Source organism: Zootoca vivipara, chromosome 5 (assembly GCF_965207765.1).
Source record: "Zootoca vivipara chromosome 5, rZooViv2.hap1.1, whole genome shotgun sequence".
Lineage (NCBI taxonomy): Eukaryota > Metazoa > Chordata > Lepidosauria > Squamata > Lacertidae > Zootoca > Zootoca vivipara.
The window spans coordinates 45,784,569-45,805,365 of record NC_142588.1 but is presented as its reverse complement, the minus strand read 5'-3'; the positions used below and the strand labels follow the sequence as shown (position 1 = coordinate 45,805,365).

At 38.8% G+C, this 20,797-nt stretch overlaps 1 protein-coding gene across 2 annotated transcripts in view; it reads right to left on the bottom strand.

Annotated features, from left to right (window-relative positions):
- The window catches only part of PDZD8 (PDZ domain containing 8), a 141,404-nt gene that overhangs the window by 4,400 nt on the left and 116,207 nt on the right, over nucleotides 1-20,797 (bottom strand). For both annotated transcript variants that reach the window (XM_088670526.1, XM_035137519.3), the window contains 3 exons: nucleotides 17,789-17,911; nucleotides 15,752-15,854; nucleotides 2,254-2,416 (listed from right to left, as the gene is read on the bottom strand). In XM_088670526.1, the coding sequence (XP_088526652.1) occupies nucleotides 2,254-2,416; nucleotides 15,752-15,854; nucleotides 17,789-17,911 (389 nt within the window). The remainder of the gene's footprint in view (nucleotides 1-2,253; nucleotides 2,417-15,751; nucleotides 15,855-17,788; nucleotides 17,912-20,797) is intronic.

Here is a 20,797-nt window from a genome sequence, read left to right as displayed (position 1 = left end):
AATATATATATATATATATAGCTGACTTTATAAAACATTCATGCCCTGTTTCAGTGAGGACAATGGTCATACTGAACACCAGATTCTGCTGACTGGGAACTGTGTGCACAGAAAAGGCCCTACACATGGAGATCTTGGCAGCACTTTGACCGGAATATCTTGTTTCCATGAGAATAAGGGAGAAAGGTTGTTTTCTGCTGCTCCAAAGAAGCGGACACGGAGCAGTGGATTCAAACTACAAGAAAGAAGATTCCACCTAAACATTAGGAAGAACTTCCTGACAGTAAGAGCTGTACAGCAGTGGAATTGCTACCAAGGAGTGTGGTGGATTCTCCTCCTTTGGAGGTCTTTAAGCAGAGGCTTGACAGGCATATGCCAAGAATGCTTTGATGGTGTTTCCTGCTTGGCAGGGGGTTGGACTGGATGGTCCTTGTGGTCTCTTCCAACTCTATGATTCTATAAACAGGACAGACAATCAGATTTGACAGCATACATGTGAAATGGGCTGCAGTGATAAGGAGGGCTCAGTAAAAGCTGCCCCCCCCCAACATGAGTGAAGTCTAGGTTCAAGGTTACCCTTTGCCAAATGCAAATTTGAGTCTGCATTTCCCACACAAACTCTAGCAGCTGCATCACACTGGAACACTACATACCAGGAACAGTGTCATTGCCTTTTGGTTTTGATCTGCAGGCACTGGGTAGGTAAATTTATCTTTCCAACACAGCAATTCCACGGATCCATCAAGGAGGGGTGGGGACTGAAATTAGTGGACCCTCAGATTCCAAAGTTCTATCAGCAGTGAAGTGGCAGGGCAGAAGGAAGGAAGGAAGGGAGCAGCGGTCCGTCCCCCCTGTCCAGGGCAGAAGGAAGGAAGGAAGGGAGCAGCGGTCCGTCCCCCCTGTCCTCCCTTCTGGTTCATCCACCTTTTTTATGATCCCTCCCCTACTGTTTTTGAAGGGGGGGGCAGGCAAGAACTATCATGTCCAGGACTGGCATAGTTGGTTCCATACTTCAGTTGTGAGCTGGTACAGTACACACGCACACCATTTGAATGGCAATGCCCATCAACTGGGGGGGGGGGGCAAAGCCTCCTCAGCCCCTCTAGGAGCTGGCTCCTATACTACTGACATCTGCAAGGCAAGGGTGCTGTAGTTTCATAATGGTTAGGAGACAGCTCACAAGATCAATCTCACTCACCAAGGGTGGACCGCTCTCTCTTTTTCTCTACCCTGGAAAGAGATTCTCAAAATACAGTATCCTAAATATCCTCTAGGATCCCATCTCAGGCATCATAGGATTGAAGTGTAAATAACCTTTTTTTAAAAAAATGTATTCATGAAAAAGAAAAACAATTGCAAGTAAACAAAGAAATGTCTAACGAGTGGAGAAAACATGTCTGTCTTTGAGTAGGAACAATTTAAATGTGTTTATATTGATTTTCAGATGTTTTCAGTGCAATTATGGAAGTCAGGTGGTAAGGAAGCTTTAAATCTACAGTAATGCATTACAGCAAGTACTTTCGGAGCAAGCACAACCTAACTGTTGACAGCAAGAGATACAAAAACAAAGTTTTGGTTTAGAACAAACTGTAGGTGTAACCTAGAACCACAGAACTGAAAAAGATCTTACTGTGTCTGTTTTGGTGAAGCTTCTGACACCAATTGACAAACTTGGTGTATAGTGTTATGAAATGTGTTACAGTTCCCTTTTGCAAGGGTAGGTAAAACTGACAGCTTAGGGTTGACAGGGATTGGAACATCATACACAGGCAGACTTGGAACTGGGAAGAGGTTTCATGATGTCAAAACGAAACAAAAAAATTAAGGGAAAGAAAGAAAGTCTAGAAGCTAGGAGGGTGAAGCAACAGGACAAAGTATGGATTGAAATGAGCCCAAAGAAAAGGTAAAGAGGAAAAGGACAGTCACAACTGGAAAAGAAAGCAAGAAGAGGTTCTAAATAAACCTCAGGTCACTTAAGTACGGGACAGGAGTGAACAACACTCTGAAGAAGTGTGCGTGCACACGAAAGCTCATACCAAAATATAAACTTAGTTGGTCTTTAAGGTGCTACTGAAGGAATTTTTTTTATTTTGCTTCGACTCAGACCAACAAGGCTACTACCTGTAACAACAACAACAACAATATGCTATGTGTGGAAGAAGGGACTAGTACAGTATTAGGGAAGCTGGTCCAGAGACGGTAGCTAAAGATGGATCTGATGTACAGTTTTATCCAAGTTGTTTTACTACTTACCTCCAATAGCTATAAGCCTATCCCCTCTCTGAAGATCAGCAGCTGCAGCAGCTGAGTTCGGTGTGATAGTTTCAATGACAACATGCCCTGTTTCACCTTCCTTAACTTGTATTTGGCGCAGATTGAGTCCAACACTTGGTGAATTTCCTTTTATTAGTTCTGCCTGGGAAGAAAGAAATGTGAACAATGACTTTCATGCTTATTGTTAACTTAAGATTCTATAATTAATATAATAAAATTAATAGCATTTTATTGTTAAATGAAATGACATTTAATCTGGTATCTAATGTGAATAAAGATTTAATGCATACGGTTGCTATGTTTTCTCTTGACAAATCTGTCTTACAAAATGTGGTATGTTTAAAACAGGAATGATCAATGAAGAACTAAGTTTTTTGTTTTAAGTTGCACCCTATTACCTGAATAGTGTACAGAATGTCATTTTCTATCCATGTTTGCAAAAATGAATGTTTTTTAATCAAATAAAGTGGAATAGAAACATGTTACATGAACTATAGCATACTCCAACTCAGCAGAACACTTTGTGATCCATGACTATAATCAAGCCAATTCACAGAAAAAGAAAAGCAAATTAAGATCAGCTCCACAGATGCCATATACTGTATTCAAAACCATGAGCAAACAATTTGCTTCTTCCAGTACAAGTAGTGGTCGGGGTCTCAAGCAGAAGTTAATTTGAAATGCTGCAAATAAACATATTTTGCATTCAAAAATGTTATTTTACTAAAGATGAAGTGATTTGAAATCATAGAGCATTTATTGCTGTAGGGGCTCAAACTATTTTCCATTTCCTTTTTTTAAAAACCTCATATGGGCATCTGGGAAATACATGTCTCCCTTCTCAGAGGAACAGTAAGTTTTTTCCAGGTACAGTATGAAGCAAACAAAAAGCCTGCAAAACTAGGGGCAGAATATATATGGTGGACACTAGGGGCAGAATATATATGGTGGACACAGAATATATATGGTGGACACTGACCAGTGGGAACATCCAGGTTGACTCATTTAAGAGAAATCACTTAGAAGTGTACCTGCACATTTTGCTTCATAACTACCTGTATTTTCTAGGGCTACTTAAAAAAAATAAAAATAAAAGCTCAGTGTCTGGGGGTGCCAATGAAGCATTTGTGGGTATGACGGCACCTGGCAGCCCCCAACAGACATCTAAAACTGATTATTAACAATATGAAACACATACCAATAAAATCGCAATAGCAGCTGCAAAATGAGGCACTCTCAACAGAAGTTATAGAAGTCATAGAGTTGGAAGGGACCCCAAGAAATCATCTAGCCCAACCCCCTGCAATGGAGGAATCCTGCCCACAGCTGTCCTGGGGGGGGGGCTTGAATCACTAACCTTCTGGTTAAAAGCCAGATGCACCGACCCATTCTGCCACCCTCCTCCCCAACGCCTTGGGCAAAAGGTACATCTTGTTACAACTCCTTACTGTGGTTGTGTGGCTGCAATGGTGGCTTTTGCAGAGATCTTGGGAGACTTCTGTGAGATCTTGCTGGAAGCTGCCATTGCATGACCCCAGTAAGCAGAGCTTTGGCAGGGGTAACACCTTGGGCAACACAAGGGGACAGGCCGTCCCTGGCATATGCTTTGCATGCAGAGGGGTCAATCCCTGCCATCTAGTAAAGGAAAACAATTAGTGGAGCTAAAAAAGTTAACTGCCTGAGAAGTTGGAGAGCCACTGATAGTTTGAGTAATACAGGGCTAGATGGACCAATGTCTGGCAACTTCATATGTACAAATGCTCATATTTTCCCAACTTAGAAAACATTCTCTACTGTTAGAATATATGATTTATATAAAAGGGGGCTTTTCTGGGCATACTTGTAATAGCTTATGTTTACCTTCAAATTGCAAAGCAGTTTTTCAGAACACTCAGAAATAACCAGTTTCTGTGACATGCAAGACACAATCTCTTTAGCGATTAGCATGAATTGCCCAGGTATTCCAAGCAATGACAATTATGGAAGCAGAGGATACAAACAACTACAACAGGGTAACCAGCATTTAGGAGGACAATGTCTGCACCATGTAAAAAGGAAGCCGTTGGTTTTACATGCAATTCTGTTCCTCTTCCAAAGAAAGCAATTTAGAAAAAGATGCTAGTTAACTCATGTTGAATGGTTATTACTCATTGACTTTTAGTTCTTGCTAAATGCAGTTGTGATGCTCCCTCAGTCCTGAAAAAATGGAAAACAATTGATTTTTCATATTTCAATTCTGATAGCCACTGATAGAAAAGATTCCTCTAATATAGCACTTGAGCATGGATCAGTTATTGCAAAATGTTGTACAATCTCACATTAACTGACTCTTAAAGTCAATTTGAAAATATTGCAAGAAGGGGGGGGGAAGGGGGGAGAGAATCAAGAGGGTTTGGGGGCCAGAAATGAGTCCCAATCTCTCCACGCCATCAGCATTGCCTTTAGAAATCTCAGTTGACTTGACAGAATAGCTGTGATTAAAATGTCTATTCTTCCAAAGTTTTCATATTTTTTCCAGGTTTTGCCAATACATATTTTCTCCTCTTTATTTAAGAAATGGCAATGAAAGCTAATTGTATTTGTTTCATTGGGGGGGGGGGATATATAGCATAAATTATAAAACATTATTTAGGCATAGATCTAAGGGAGGTCTCAGAATGCCCAATCTAGAACTCTATTATGCAGCATTTCAAATTAAATCTCTGATCCCCTTGATTACGGGACAATATGACATTCCATTGGTGCAGACCAAAGCCCCCCTCCCTCTTCATCGTCACTAAGGCCATTTCATTTCCAAAAACTGTCCCAGGCTGAGTGGAGCAAGATTCAAAACTATTTCGCTTTTCAGTGCATAGCTCTAGCACAAGGTGCAAGCTAGCCCTTCTGTAAGCAGAATATACTTAACATAAAAAGAACATCTTAGGATCGGACCCCTTGTCTATGGTTTTCTAAGTACCAGTAGTCTTTTCTGCTTTTCCAATTCTTTTTCCTGAGCTATAAAATGTTTCTACCTCTTTGTGTTTATTTTCCCCAAGGTCTATTGTTCAACATTACACTGTGCTGTATTTTTCACTTTTCAACAGCAGCTGACTAAACTAAATTTCAATGCATCTCAGGGAAGCAGAATGACCCCAACAGTGTCATGTGGTGTGTGTCAGGAGTGCTTTCATCTGCTTCTCTGTAACTGTTTTTGTTTGAAAAATCATCTAGGATTTTTTTACCCCAATATTATAATTCTTAAGCAGAAACTAAGATAATAACATAGGTAATTTGGGGGGGGGGGTTTACTATCCAAAGTGAAATTCTAATATGCATCTAGGTAGTAAAATGTTCCAAAACAAAAGCAACGTGTTTTCTATCAGAAGAAGGGCACTTATCTGCTTCCTTGGGTTGATTTTTTTTTTAAACTGCATGGTACATTTGTTACTCCAATATACTAATACTTCAATATACTAACAGTGGCTGAGACAGGCAAAGCACCTCAGTGGCAGAAATCAATAGATTTCACAGGTTTGTTGTTGTTGACAGAAAGAAAACTTAAAGGCTGAAATCTCGGAGCACCCTGGGTAGGTGAGAACTGTGCAGATGATGATATATCAAGAGGGACTACTTAGGTGTAAAGAAAAATATCGGTGGGGTAAATTTTAACCACAATTGGAGGGAATAAGGTTTTTAAATAAACTAATTGTTTGATTGGTAATTTTATACTATAATTATCATTTTATTTAAATTGTATTGTGAACTGCTTTGAGCACAATGTATTTGTGAAACATGATATATTGTGCAAATAATTCTGATATGACTATTATTCCTCTGCATGCAGTAATTTGACATTTCATCTCTATATATGCAGCTGAAAACTATCTGTGCTTTTAATACTTTTTTTAAAAAACCATCTTTTCTGTGAGCCTTTCAAAGAGTAAAATGTTCAGGAAATTCTGCAAGCACTGAAGTCCTAGAGACAGAAAGAGTGCTACATTTTTGCCCTTTTTGTTCCTATTTGCAAACAAAGGGATCTATGTTACCTTATCGTTTTAAGATCACTCCGTTCTGTCAATTACCATAATACATCAATAAGGCAGTTTTATTTCCTACTGAGGAAATTTGTTAGCTTTCAAATGTCAGCAGAAAATCATGAAGAGTAAACCTCTGTTTTCGTCACTGAACTCTGGTGGCTCATATCCTTTGACCTATATACTTTAATATCCTCTAAACACGAGTGTGGTAAAATAATTTAAAAAGATTCTACAGTATGATGGCATTTAAATGATTTGATAGCTTGGAAAAGTAAAGATGGAATTATGTTTCTATGTCATTAAATCAACCAATATTGTTTTGAGTTTTATTGTACAAAAATAGGTTTCATTTATGGATTTGTTTAAATGCCACTTTCTCTTCAAGGATGATTAAATGCTTTAGCACAGAAATGAAAATAAGGAAACAGCAATGTAAATAAAAGAAACATTTTTTTGGACAGTCATCTGCCCTAACACCCACCACTTGACGGGCAGAGAACAGACTCAACATTGGCCTGATTTGCAGAATAACAGTAAGCAATGGTTTAATGAAGCACAAGTTGTCCCACAGAAGATCAAACAAACTATGGCTTGTTTCTCCAAAGTTTGATATGTTTCTCTTTTGCCTTGTGCCTTCATGGTTTGGTAAGCGCCTGATATGGGGTGGCTGAACAAACCATGGCTAAGGAGGTGTGGCAGGTTTGCAGGTTAACAGAATGTCATACTTAAACTAAGGTTCATAAGTCAACAATAAGCTTATGATCATGTTTTTTTGATTAAAAAAATCTAACTAGTGTACAGGGTTCACACATAATAAACCAGGCATGGCCAAACTTGGCCCTCCAGAGGTTTGGGGACTACAATTCCCATCATCCCTGACCACTGGTCTTGATAGTTACAGATGATGGGAGTTGAAGTCCCAAAACCTCTGGAGGGCCAAGTTTGGCCATGCCTGTAATGAATAATTTCTTAGCATATGTGAACCAGACCACATCAGTGTACTTCAAAAACTCTTTGATAGGAAGAAATATGACTAGAAATGTCACTATCAATATTATTAGCTTGTAACACAATTGGCCAGATTCAACTAAATAGCTGTGCTAGCTTAGAAGCCAACACAAGAAGTCCGGCTGGTACAACAAGGCTTTCCCTTGACTCCTTCCCCTGTGTGCCTCATCAGCTATAGGGGGTCAGGAGAGTCCCCAGAACAGCATGTGAAGGGAGGACAGGAGAGATCATTCTATGATGTAAGTCATGCTAAGGTGATAGCTATGCCAGCACATAGCTGCCAAGTTTTCCCTTTTCTCGCGAGGAAGCCTATTCAGCATAAGGGAAAATCCCTTAAAAAAAGGGATAACTTGGCAGCTATGTGCCAGCACAATAATTCTTGTGCTGGCAAAACCAACTCTCCTTAGCACTACTTTGAATTCCACCCAGGGTAATGCTTTCGGTAGGTTCTCTCTTGTGCCTTTCCCCTCTTCCTCCCCATAATTCATATTTGGGCTTAAGGCTTTATTAAATTTTGAACATTCTCTCCTAAAAGATCATATACTCCCTTTGCCAGGTATATGGAAGATGGCCAATGTAAAGCCAATTAACAATTAAACATTCAGAAAGCATCAGTTTAGCATGTTTAAAAGAGAAGTCATTCCTCAGTAGCTTTCTGGAGTATCACCAAATATGAAGATAAGGATAACCTGGTGAAATGAATTCCAAACCCTTTAGAAAGGAATCCCCTATCAAAGGCTTCTAAAAATGTGGTGATCATGCAGTAAGAAGGAAGGTCCTCTTATATAGACTGACAACGAGCTAGAAGGAAACAAGCAAAAGTAGGAGTAAATGGCCATATTTTTTTTTACAAAGGAAGATTAAAAGAGCAGGCTCTCCTCCAAGAATTGGGATCATTACTATCATAGAACATCTTTCTAGTAACAATGAGAGGAAATGCTTGGTAAGGTAATATATTTGTTGCATACTGAGCTTCAGTCCCAGAAACTTGCAAAAATATGATTTGGGCAGAAGAGGCTAGTTTGCACATAACACTAAACCATAGCTTAGAACTACGTACATGAACTAGAATGAGCTTGAGCAAAGTCTTGGCCTCATGTACTCTCTCACCCCCACCCCCACCTCGCCCTGTAGAGCTGAGAATAGAACTGGTATGTTTACATTCAATTTCTATGACTCCTGGCTTCTTATTACACAAAAATCAGGGGCAATGGTTTAAGGTTAAATTAAACAAGTCAGCTTCACAATCCATGGTTTGAAGTTGGCTTGTTCTGAAACTTAAGAGTTTGTTTTATGCCATAACTGACAAGCCAGTATTTGTAGAAATTTGAAGTTTACATGCCAGAAGTCCTTCTTAGTCGTATGGGAGGAGGTGAGGTAGCATATTAATCTGAGGCTTCACTCTGCTCATTCTAGTTTGTCCATATAGTTATAAAACATGATTTATGTGTTCAAAGAGACACAACTACTACTACTACTACTAGTATTGCTAGTGCTATGACATCAGCACTTGGCTTCAGAAGGAATGAATTCTAAGCACGGCTGCAGTAGCTATGAACCAGAACACGAAGAATGACAATTGTCCCTTGAACCATTTCAACTTTGCCTCTCTTTTTGATATGTACTTGCAGGGCCAAGGACAGATGACTGTTTTGCAACTTTTCCATGGACTACATGAATGGAGTGTGCAGACCATATTTTGAGAAACACTGGTTTGAACACAAGCCAGGACTCCCAAGTAAATCACCCACATACATAGACACATTGTTAACTAGATTACGCTGGAACCTTGTAATCAGGCAGCAACATTTCAGTACAATATATCACATATGCTTTAGAAAGTCATTTGAAACTAAGCACATTACCTGGAAATCACAATCTTTAGTTGGGTCAAGAAAACAAACATTGTTATCACTCTTACAAACAGGCCATATTGTTTACACAAATAATTAACTTTCATGCTGAGTCCACCTTTATAGCTGAAATCACTTGTCACTATAAATCAATTTCAAATGAGAAACATGTCTGCAAGTAATACTGAAAACTCTGTCTTGTGTCCAATATTTATATAAGCAACAGAACAGATTACCATGTGAATACAAAATGGATTGTCAGCACAGTGCATCTGTGAAAAATAAACACTCCTCTCTGTTTCTTTTAGGCTTTGCAGCTGCTTAAAGAAATTAAACCAAGTTAAGTTTATACCCTAGGATAACATATTCCTTTACAAAACATGTGTTACAATGCACTGAACCATCATTAACACATAAGCCATCCAAATAATACTGTATTCCAGAAATTAATTAATTAATTGATTACCTGCTGGTTCAAGAACAGCGTTAAGGAAGGGGAAATTGTAACATAAAATAGGACTGGGAACACCTTGACTTTTCCTCATCCAAAGTAGCCATGTTCGGCTAAAAAACCCACACCTTGGTGCATTCACAGTATGTAAAACATTGTGTGCTTCATTTATTAGAAGGCTCTTGGAGCGAAATGACAGATATCATATGACTGCAGACATTATTATAAAAATATGCACATCAAGACAATGATTGCAACTGTTGCCAGGAAAGGGCAGATAGGGGAAAGCTATTTCAACAGAATATAACAACTTTAAATCAAGGCAGTTAATAAGTAAGCCAAATACTTAATGCTCCAGCATGAGAAAGCAGACAGCTTTCCATTTTACATGCAATATGGATTACAGAAAGTTATTCAAGTCTCAAAATTATCCCCCACTGTATTTTCAAATGCTAAGTTTTACAAGACTTGGTATTTTCATAAAAAGTGACATTTTCAAAAATGGAAGGTTTTTTATTTGTTTTTTGCCTTAATCTCAGTTCTTTCCTTTGACAGGATTAAAGACTGAAAAGGCAGACTTCAGTAAGCTAAAATACTATTACTGAGAGACATTTGACTGAGTCTATTTACACTATTATTTCACAACTACTTCAAGTTTACCAAGTAGTTGAAAAAATGGTATTTTATTAGAGTATGTATCATGCCACATCTACTGCAATTTCTTGCAGGGGGGGGGGAACTAAAGGAGGACCCAATAGGGGTGTGTTTATTACATTGGGTGTCATGAAAGCCCAGCTCATGCCAACAACAGAGTTCCTTGTAGTCATCTACCGGTGAAGTAGCAGCATAGTACCCCAGTTGTATTCTCTAGCCATTAATACTAATAACCCTCTAGGAATGCCATCAATTTTGGTAACCTCCAGTGTTGGCCATTTACTGGATGACATCAATTCAACCATATGATTAAGTAGGCTTGTTTTATAATAGCTACTTAAATTCAGAATGCCCCATCTGCCAACCAATAGGTAGAGATATATTAAGACTGTTTTCTTTAACCCAGTTGGCACATAATGCTAAACTATGTTTCAGCATTTTGAGAGAATGCAGTATGAGGAGCTTGTGCACTCTTTCCTCCTCCTCCTCTAAAGTGACCAACTGAAGATCAGAAGCATCTACAGCACTTCTGTTTAAGATTAGCTACAGTTTCGCTTTGTTGAAACCCTAAAACGTGGCTTGTTTAGCATAAACAAGTCAGCTGCATAACCCAGGGTTTAAAGATGGCTTGTTTCTACTAACCATAGTTAAGGCCAGTGCTTTTTTTCCAGAGGGGACACAAGGGTATGCAGTACTGGAACCTCTCTTTTTTGGTTAAAAAGTGTGGCACTTACTCTAACAACTTCATGGTGAGTACAGTCATACCTCATGTTATGTCTGCTTCAGGATGCGTCTTTTCAGGTTACGGATGTGCCGAACCCGGAAGTCCCGGAACGGGTTACTTCCGGGTTCAGCGTGCATGCGCAAAAGCACTAAATCACTCTTCGTGCATGCGCAGAAGCGCCAAATTGCATCACGCGCATTTGCAGATGCGGTGCTTCAGGATGAAGCCTTTTCATGTTGCGAACGGGCCTCCAGAACGGATCCTGTTCACAACCAGAGGTACCACTGTACTGGCACCTATTTTTATAGGGAAAAAAACAGTGGGTAAGGGTAAGCATGACCACTTGCATTTAGTCTAAAATGGAAGCAAAATAATCTCTTCAGAGCAGTGCGAGAAAGGAGAGCAGATAGCAGGCAAACCCAAGGTTTACTATGGTTCATTCTGTTAATGCTAAAACATGGTTTGGTATTCAATGAAAATGCAGTCTTTGTTATTCGGAATACTCAACAATTTGTTTGTTTGGAAAAAAGACTAACACTAGTTTAATTTTCCAGGTTTCAGTTTTAACAAATAGTTTGTTCAATGTCACTTAAGAACAACTAAAGTCTAAAGAAAAATCCTGCCTTACTTCACATCCAACTACCCGTACTGATTAAAATCAATCTAGTAATGGAAAATGGAAAATTTCCAACCACCACAACTACTGTATATTCCACAGCCAACAACATATGAAAAGAGTTGTGGCTTGGTAATAGGCTATATGCATTGCATGGGAAAGGTCCAAGGCTCAGTTCCTGTCATCTCCAGGTAGGGTTAGGCAAGACTCTGGTCTGAAACCCTGTAGCTGCTGCCCATCAGTGTAAATACCAAGCTAGATAACTTGGTGTAAGGCAGCTTCATAGGTTCACCTACCATATTAATCTCAACTTTGAACTGGATAAATAAATCAAGACACCCCGTACTTAGTGACCTCTCATGTACAATATTTTATCTGAAGTATTTAACTTTCGCAGAGTAACATAATAGTATTGATTCTACATGCAGTTTCACTATTACCATGCCCACACTATCTCAACAGCATCCCTGTGGAACCACAACTATTTCTCATTAATACATCTGTACATTTGGTTTCTCCAAGTAATAGTTTATTTGCAATGTTAGCATATTAGGGGCAATGTGGAAAATTGCAGCCCATGCACCATAATAAATTTGCTTGGAACAGATCCATCTTCCATTGTAAGTGACATTTGAAGTAATGTACTGGACAGCTTTAATAACCTAGAATCATTGTTCAAAATCAATTATACACCAATATGTAAAGGGACATGATTTGATTAAAGTCTCACTATTTTTAGTTGTTGTGCACCAAGCTGTCTAATTTATCCTCATTGCTTACATAACAAAAATATGAAAGGAAGACCTAAGGTGGGTATTTTGCAACTGGAAATAATTATAGAGGACAATATATAGCAAGAAAAAACTGTTTTGTCAACTGCCCATGAAAAAATTGAGCTCTTTCTGTAAACTTGCAAAACAAGAAATTGTTTAAAAAGATCCAGATTTATGACATTTTAGGTTCCTATACTGTGATTTAGTTTCTAGGTCACAAAGGACCATTAGTCACATGCTAATCCATTACAATTCATTTATTTCAGTGGGATCAATTTATACATAAGTGTTTTTAGGTGTACATTCCAAAAAGTAGTAGTGGTATGGGGAAATCAGAATGTTTCTCATTACAATGGAGATTGTAAAGATTGAACCAAGGATCTTTGATTTACAAAGCATGTGCTCTGCCATGGAGCTATGCCGCCCATCCTTGCCAATCAAATATTAATTTTGCATGGAAGGGCTGTGGCTTAGTCTGATCCTGTGGATACTCTGTGTAAGATATCCTACCTCTCTCTACAGTGTTGTCACTGGCTTTGCCACTACAGAAAAGGCTCGTTCTCGTGTTGCCACCTTTGCAGAACACAAAGAAGGGGCCTCAGATGATGATCACTGGGTCTGGGTCTGGGTCTGTTCATATGAGGAGAGGCGGTCCTTCAGGAATTGCAATCCTGAGCCATTTAAGGCTTTATAGGTGAAAACCAGCACTTTCACCGGGACACAAAACTAATTGTCAGCCCGTGCTGTCGAGCCAGGATCAGTGTAATATGCTCATACTGTCTTGCCCAGTGAGCAACTTGGCCGCCAAACTCTGCACCACCTTCCAAACCATCTTCAGAGGCAGCCCCACCTATGATGCATTCCAGTAATGTAAACTAGAGGTTACCAGAGCATAGACAACAGAAATTAGGCTATACTGTGTAGGAGTGCAACTGGGCCACCAGGTGAAGCTGTTGGAAGGCACTCCATGCCACTAACGCCACCTGAGCCTCAAGTGGCAGCAAAGGATCCAGGAGTACCCCCAAGCTACATACCAACTCCTTCAAAGGGAGTGTAACCCCATCAAGAGCAGACAATTTTCCATCCATCCGGTCTAGGGAACCGCCCACTAACAATCCCTCTCTCATATCTGGATTGAACTTCAGTTTCTTGGCTCTCATCCAGTCCCTTACCAAGGCAAGACAACAGTCTAGCCTATCCACTGCCACATCCACAAATGTAAAGGAAAAGTAGAGCTGTGTATCATCAGCATATTGCTGACAACATACTTCCCATGCACCACCTTCTGGAAACGACCATCCAAGTAGGAACAGAGCCACTCCAAAGCAGTGCCACCCCTAACTCAGAGAGCCGCTCCAGAAGGATACCATGCCCAAATGGTATCAAAAGCCACTGAGAGGTCAAAGAGAAGTAACACAAAAGGACACATTTCCTCCGTCTCTCTCCTGCCTGATGTCATCATACATAAAACATTTCCTTAAACAGTACTCAACTAGCTTGAAGTCTCTCTTCCTTGCAAACTTAATCTTGTCCCCTGCCAACTCATGTTCCAGACTATTGTTCTGCTCATAAAGAAGAATCCGAGTATTTCCACTAGCAGCTTGAGTCAGTTTTAAACACGGTGGTTAAAAATCAATGATTTAATTTTTTTTAAAAAAATAAGATTTTTAAAAAATTTAAATTGGATCCTTAAAATAAAATGCTTTTGGAGGAAAAATCTTTCTAAAGATAGTTTCCTATTTAAGTTACATTATAGTCCAAAGGCTATTCATCAGGAAATAAGGATTTGTTTCAAGTTTTTCATGTGTGCTAAAACTCAGTCTAAGTTTAACCACATCGGTTAACAAACATGGATACATATGCTATAATGTTATTGTTTTAGTTAAATAAATTGTTTAAATTGTTATAAAGGAAATGATTATTTGTATCCTTCCAATAAAGTACAGCAGAAAAGTTGTCCAAATATAAAAACATATTTCATAATTATCTGTCTATGTATTTCTGATAGGTATAACCAAATCAGTAATTTTTGATGTAACTGTAAAAACTACTCTGAACATTTATTATTCCAAAAATGAAACCTTCCTCAGGTTGTAAATATTAAGAGGATGCCAGCAGGGTTGAACCTTTCTGTAAAAAATGATTTATATCAAGCCTTACTGACTAGTGATTTAAATCGTAATTTAAATCGATTTGATTTAAATCAAATCCACCCTGGTTTTAAACATTTTTTCAATTTAAGTAACTGGTTTCTAGTATCACTATAATGCCAAGAATAAGCATCTTGTATGTTAAAACACAACACACACACACCATCATCAGTTTTTAACTTTTAAAACACAGTTCTCTCTTTCCTGCTGGTCGAATTCCTACTCTGCTGTCCAGTTATATCTGTAGTAATACTGCCATCTGGTGTTGAATGTATGTAACTACCATGTAGGTTAAGGGAAGAAACACATACAGTATTTTGCAAAGTATTTATTTGCAAAAAAAATCCTGGACAAACCTCCAGATGTATTTAGATTGCTTCCCTTTACTGGCTCTCTGTGCAAAAAGTAGCTGATACACAGAATAGGAAGACCAATGTGACTCCCGCACTTTCACCGTGTTGCTTATTTCCCCAGGACCTCTGCCCACTACTAAAGATTGGGATTCAAGTACAGTTGTACCTTGGAAGTCGAACAGCTTAGTTCCCAAACGTTTTGGTTCCCAAATGTCGCAAACTCAGAAGTTACTGTTCCAGTTTGCGAACTATTTTTGGAAGCTGAATGTCCGGCAGTGCTACCGCTGCTTCTGATTGGCTGCAGGAGCTTTCTGCAGCCAATCATAAGCCGTGCTTTGGTTTTCAAATGTTTTGGAAGTCAAATGGACTTCCGGAACAGATTCTGTTTGACTTCCAAGGTACAACTGTAATTTGAAGGCTGGGGCCCAGGGAGGAAAACAACAGCTGTATGTATGTACAGGGGCCAATCCTTATGTCCATTAGCTGGCCCAATAATTGACAGGGGAGGTTTCCATTGGGACCTACACAAATCTCTCTCAAACAATGTGGGGAGTGGTGTAGGTGAGTGTGTATGTGTGAGAGAGAAATGGATCCTGCCCTTAATATTTTGATACACTGTATTCATAGTATTATTTCAGTACTATTTATTTAAACAAAAAATTGATGTAATTGGGTAAAAGGTTACATAGATACTGCACTTCATGTGCATATTCTTAAAGGTGGAGGGGTTTCCTATTGGTTTTATCTCATGAACTTCTTAGAGGCAAGAAGTGAGTACTTTGTATTCTATTGTGGTTGCTTGTCAAGTTATTAAGTGAAATGAGGGGAAATATGAGCCATCACATAAAAATAATATAAAATAGCATATATATAAGTTACCGTTTTGATAAAAGATCTTTCTTTTTCTTCCCAAACCTTTTCACTCAATTCAAATGTGCAATGAATAGATACTTCTCTCTCATAGGATCCAAAAATAAGTAATCTGCAACACAAGAATATTAGTAGCATTAACACAAATATATATATTAAGCCATCATTAATTATTTGTAATTGGTTTAACATTTGCCCATATTAAGGAACCCCTTAAAATATTAAATAACCTGAATGTATAGCTAAGCCCACATGGTTCTACTTTACTAATGTAGCACAAGTAACATCAAAAGTTTTATAAAGCACTTGCACCCTCTAGTGGGAAAGGAAGACACATGAACTTGTTCAGATGCATTGTTTCTCAATTTCTGAAACACATAATATGCACACTGAAGTAGGCAGAAAGTTGAATCTCGCGCTATTACTGCATATGTAACAGTGATAAAGACTGAAGAAAATTGGTCATATTTTAATTGATCAATTTTGTATTAACAGCCAAGTACTCAAGACACCTGTTGTCTTTTTCCATGGAGTTTTCTTGGCAGGGATACTGGAGTGGCTTGCCAGTTCCTTCTCCAGGTGGATCACGTTTAGTCAAAACTCTCCACTATGACCTGTCCATCTTGGGTGGCCCTGCGTGGCATAGCTCATAGCTTCTCTGAGTTATTCAAGCCCCTTCGCCACGACAAGGCATTGATCCATGAAGGGATCAGTATAGTTAAAGCTATGGTTTTCCCAGTAGTGATGTATGGAAGTGAGAGCTGGACCATAAAGAAGGCTGATCGCCGAAGAATTGATGCTTTTGAATTATGGTGCTGGAGGAGACTCTTGAGAGTCCCATGGACTGCAAGAAGATCAAACCTATCCATTCTGAAGGAAATCAGCCCTGAGTGCTCACTGGAAGGACGACTAAACAACAACTCAAGACACGCATGCTTCCATATTCTGGCATGTACACCTAACACCATCACAGAAGAGGTGTGATAGGATAGGAAGAAAAAATAATGACCATATTTAAAAGCTGGCCCAGGATCTACCAGATCCCAAGTAAGTCTAACTACCATATCACAACAGCATCAGGCACAGTCTGCAGCCTGGAGCTGGCAAACAGATCAGGCCCAATAGTCCTTCTCCCTCCCACTGCCATGAGCTGCTGGGCTGTAGCTCTGCAAGGAGGACGGATTTGTCTTGCACACTAAAATAATAAAATACCAGAGGATAAAATGTAATTCATATATTGTTGTCTGCTATTTTGATGTTATACTTTACATTACTCTATCAAGAGAATTTTCTGTATTTCATCTGCTTGACAGCTCCTATCATCAATTCTGTTTTTAGAATCTTTCAACAATTAAAACCTTGCAGATATCAGAGGCAGGAACTATTAGTATTATAAACTTGATGTTGTAAGTGCAACTGTCAACAAGTACTCTGAATATTTGTTCTGTTATAGAACCCACTAAACAAAGCTCTGCTCATAACAAAAAGCTAATCATCCCCTGCCTCCAAATCAACCAGCCTTAGATTTCAGTAGACCAGACCAGTAATTGCAGTTGTCATGAATTTTAAGGGTTGACAATACATTTTAAATTTGAATTGTTCTCTAAAGATCTGCTTGACAGAGTTATTCATTTTTGCTGCAAGAAGTGCTCAGGCAGTACTTCAATACAAACATACATGGCAGTAAACCACACTGAACACAGCAAGCACATGATTACACCATTAATATTTAAACACGAAGCAGTGTTACAGTCTATTCCTACTCCATTTAGAACATCAACAAAATGGAAAAGGTATTCTTCATTTGCAATACATTTTTGAAGATACAAAACCAGAAAGAAAAAAATGTGCTAATAGAAGCTGTAAGCAACAGCTCCTAAGAGTCTTTGTAATTAGCAGAGAAAAGCAAACTAATGTAAAGGAACACATATTTAGGAAATAATAAAATATTTTTATTTTTTAAGAGCTACAGTCCCATTCCACAATCCAAGTACTTGAATGGAAGACATTCAGTGAAACCAGACATGCAGAGTACCAAGCACATACCTTGAACATTCTATTAAGGAAACTTTCAGTCGTCCTTCAGTTAGTGAAAAATCTTGTATACTGAGATTCCGATCTCTAAATTCTTCAGGTGGCTCAACTTGAAATGGAAAAAACGGCTTGAACCTAGTCAAAATATATGTATAAATAGGTTAAAAACTTTTCCCCATAGGTGAAAAAGGCATACAAAATTTACACACAGCAATGAAGAGATGAAAGGTCTGATTGTAAGAACAAAGCAACTGCATAAATAACACTACACAATATGTCAAATTGAAAATTAACATGATTTAGTCAGATTTGCAGCATTATTTAAGAAATATATGAAAGTTATCAATTGGAAACTTGATTTAAAACAGTCTTTTTTCTTGCCAATTTAAATCACTGATTAAAATTAATCTACACGGTCTCTACCCTCTTCCCAAACTTTCCCCCCACAGATCACTTGAAAATTGCTGAGTGTCTTGTTGGACCATTTGATGTTTCTTCTGTCTGTTGTAGCAATTGTAATGTGCTGTGCTAGGTGCTGTATCATTTTTAATTGTATTTTTGTTACTTTATTTCTTATATTGTATTTTATTGTATTACAATTTGAATACATAGAAGTTCAAAGAACTGAAATATTAAGTGTTCGGCACAGACACACTGTGGACCACTGTTTGCCAATCCCTGCAATAAGGTATTGCCAATCCCTGCAATAAGGTATTGCCTGACATGCAGATTGGAACTGAATGGCCATGTCCCTATTGCCAGATGTTGAGGCTGGTTTTTGTTGCAACAGCAAAAGCCACTTTTTACCCTACTGAAACCAGCCAGCCTATTCATGCTATAAATTAATGATTTGCAAATACTGTATCTGTTTCTTCCATCAATACAGTTTGGGATCCCTAAAATCTCCCTGTTGGGCCTGGAAGTTCCAGAGGCTCAGACAAAGTTTCCAAGTTATCCACAAAAGTTCAATTTTTACTGAGTAACAAGTTGCATATGGCTTGCCACCTCAAGACACCTTATCCTTTATACTCTATGGCAGGGGTGTCCAAATGTTTTTCAAAGAGGGCCAGATTTGATGAAGTGAACATGTGTAAGGGCCGACCAAAGTTGTTGACCTTCTTTTAGGATTGAAGTTATTGAGCTTTTTTTAATTATTTTACCCAAAGTTGAGCTTTTTTTAGGGTTGAAGTTGTTGAGGCCGTAAACAAGTCTGCTTATAAGTCCTAAAGAACTTGGAACCCAAATACATACTTGAAGGAGTGCTTCTGTCTGTATCAGCCTGCCTGGGCCACTGGATCTCATTGACAGATTAGCTCAGCAGTGTCTCTAGAGAGGGCTTTCTCTGTAATGCACACATTTATTGAACTGCTCCCTCCGAAAGGTGCATAATGTACCTTCACTACTGTAATTCTGATGCCATCCAGACAGCATTTTGCCCAGGCCTTCAGAGAAAACTGAACAAAACAGAATCTCTGGGCGAGATCAACCACAAGAAAAGCAATCAGTTTACTGCAGCTATACATCTCATTTTAATTGTGTGGTTGTATTAATTATTTGGAAGATTGATTTAAAATTTGTTGTTGTTTTTTGCTGTTTTAATGTGCAATTGTAAACTGCCCTAGGATTCTGTCACATAATGGGCAGTATAAAATTGGTTTTTTTAAAAATATAACAACCACCTGTGGTTAGTTAAAAATGAAAGCAAAAGCTTCTAATCCAAGCATCCCCAAACTGCGGCCCTCCAGATGTTTTGGCCTACAACTCCCATGATCCCTAGCTAACAGGACCAGTGGTCGGGGAAGATGGGAATTGTAGTCCAAATATCTGGAGGGCCGAAGTTTGGGGGTGCCTGTTAATCTCTTTAGAACTGAACAGGCAGTTGAGCGAGGAGTACACAAGCTGAGTTTCACCTGAGATTGTTCATATAATGATAAATCCAGTTTTTAACCATAGCTTATTGTTACAACCAGATGCAGCCAGTAAATGCCAAGATAAAATTACAATAGACTTCTATCCTTCTAAGCGGAGTTCACATTAATTTGTTCACCTTTGCATACATAAAATGTTAATGGATGCAGATACTACAGTAGCCATGCTAGTATTGGAATAACTGCTGAAGAATAGTTTTCTCAACAGGAACAGCATAAAGAAATGAAATAACCCCTAACACATTCTAATCAGAACTATCTGTCAATGTTGTGTCACTGAAATTATGAGCTTATGTGTGTCCTTTCACTGACCTCTATGACAAGGGGAATATCAAATGACAGGATTGTATAACAAACCCTTATGATTTCCAGAGGGACAGCTAGCTATGTTAGACTTAAAGATTAACAAATTGTACAATGGTAGCATTTTATTATGCCATTCAGAACAATTTCCCCCTTCTCATGTGGGATAGTGTTTTTCAAAAAGCAAACTTGTACTGGAAATAATCAGTACAAGTTATTTTTTTTAGAAGCTAATGTTTATACACTATTACCAAGACAAAAAGTTTATAACACAGACTCCTACTATGGCCTGGCATATACAATCCAGTGGACGCTCTGTTTGCGAACGTGATCCGTGTGGGAGGCACGTTCGCAACCCGCAGCACTGCATCTGCGGGTTGCGATTCAGCGCTTAGTGCACATGCGCCGAAACCCAGAAGTAACCCATTCTGGGACTTCTGGGTTTGGTGCGGTGCGCAACCTGAAGCAGCCGTAACCCAAGGTATGACTATGACTATTGCAATACAGTACATTTTGCACACTGCAAATCTGATAACTGATCAAATGGCTGCATTTGTTGCAGAGCTGATATGTGTGATACAAATTTCACCAGTGCTTCAGAACTACAGTGCTCTACTCTAACCAAGGGTGCAGGTGTTTGTCTGCATTCACAATGCAGTTTACACACCCTTGTCAAGATACCCAGTGCGTATTTTTTAAGTTTAAAAGCAAAGAGAGCAAAATGGAATTTGGCATGTTTTTCAATACGGAACTCCCCAAAATAAATAATTGTCCCCATGAAGCAGCTTGT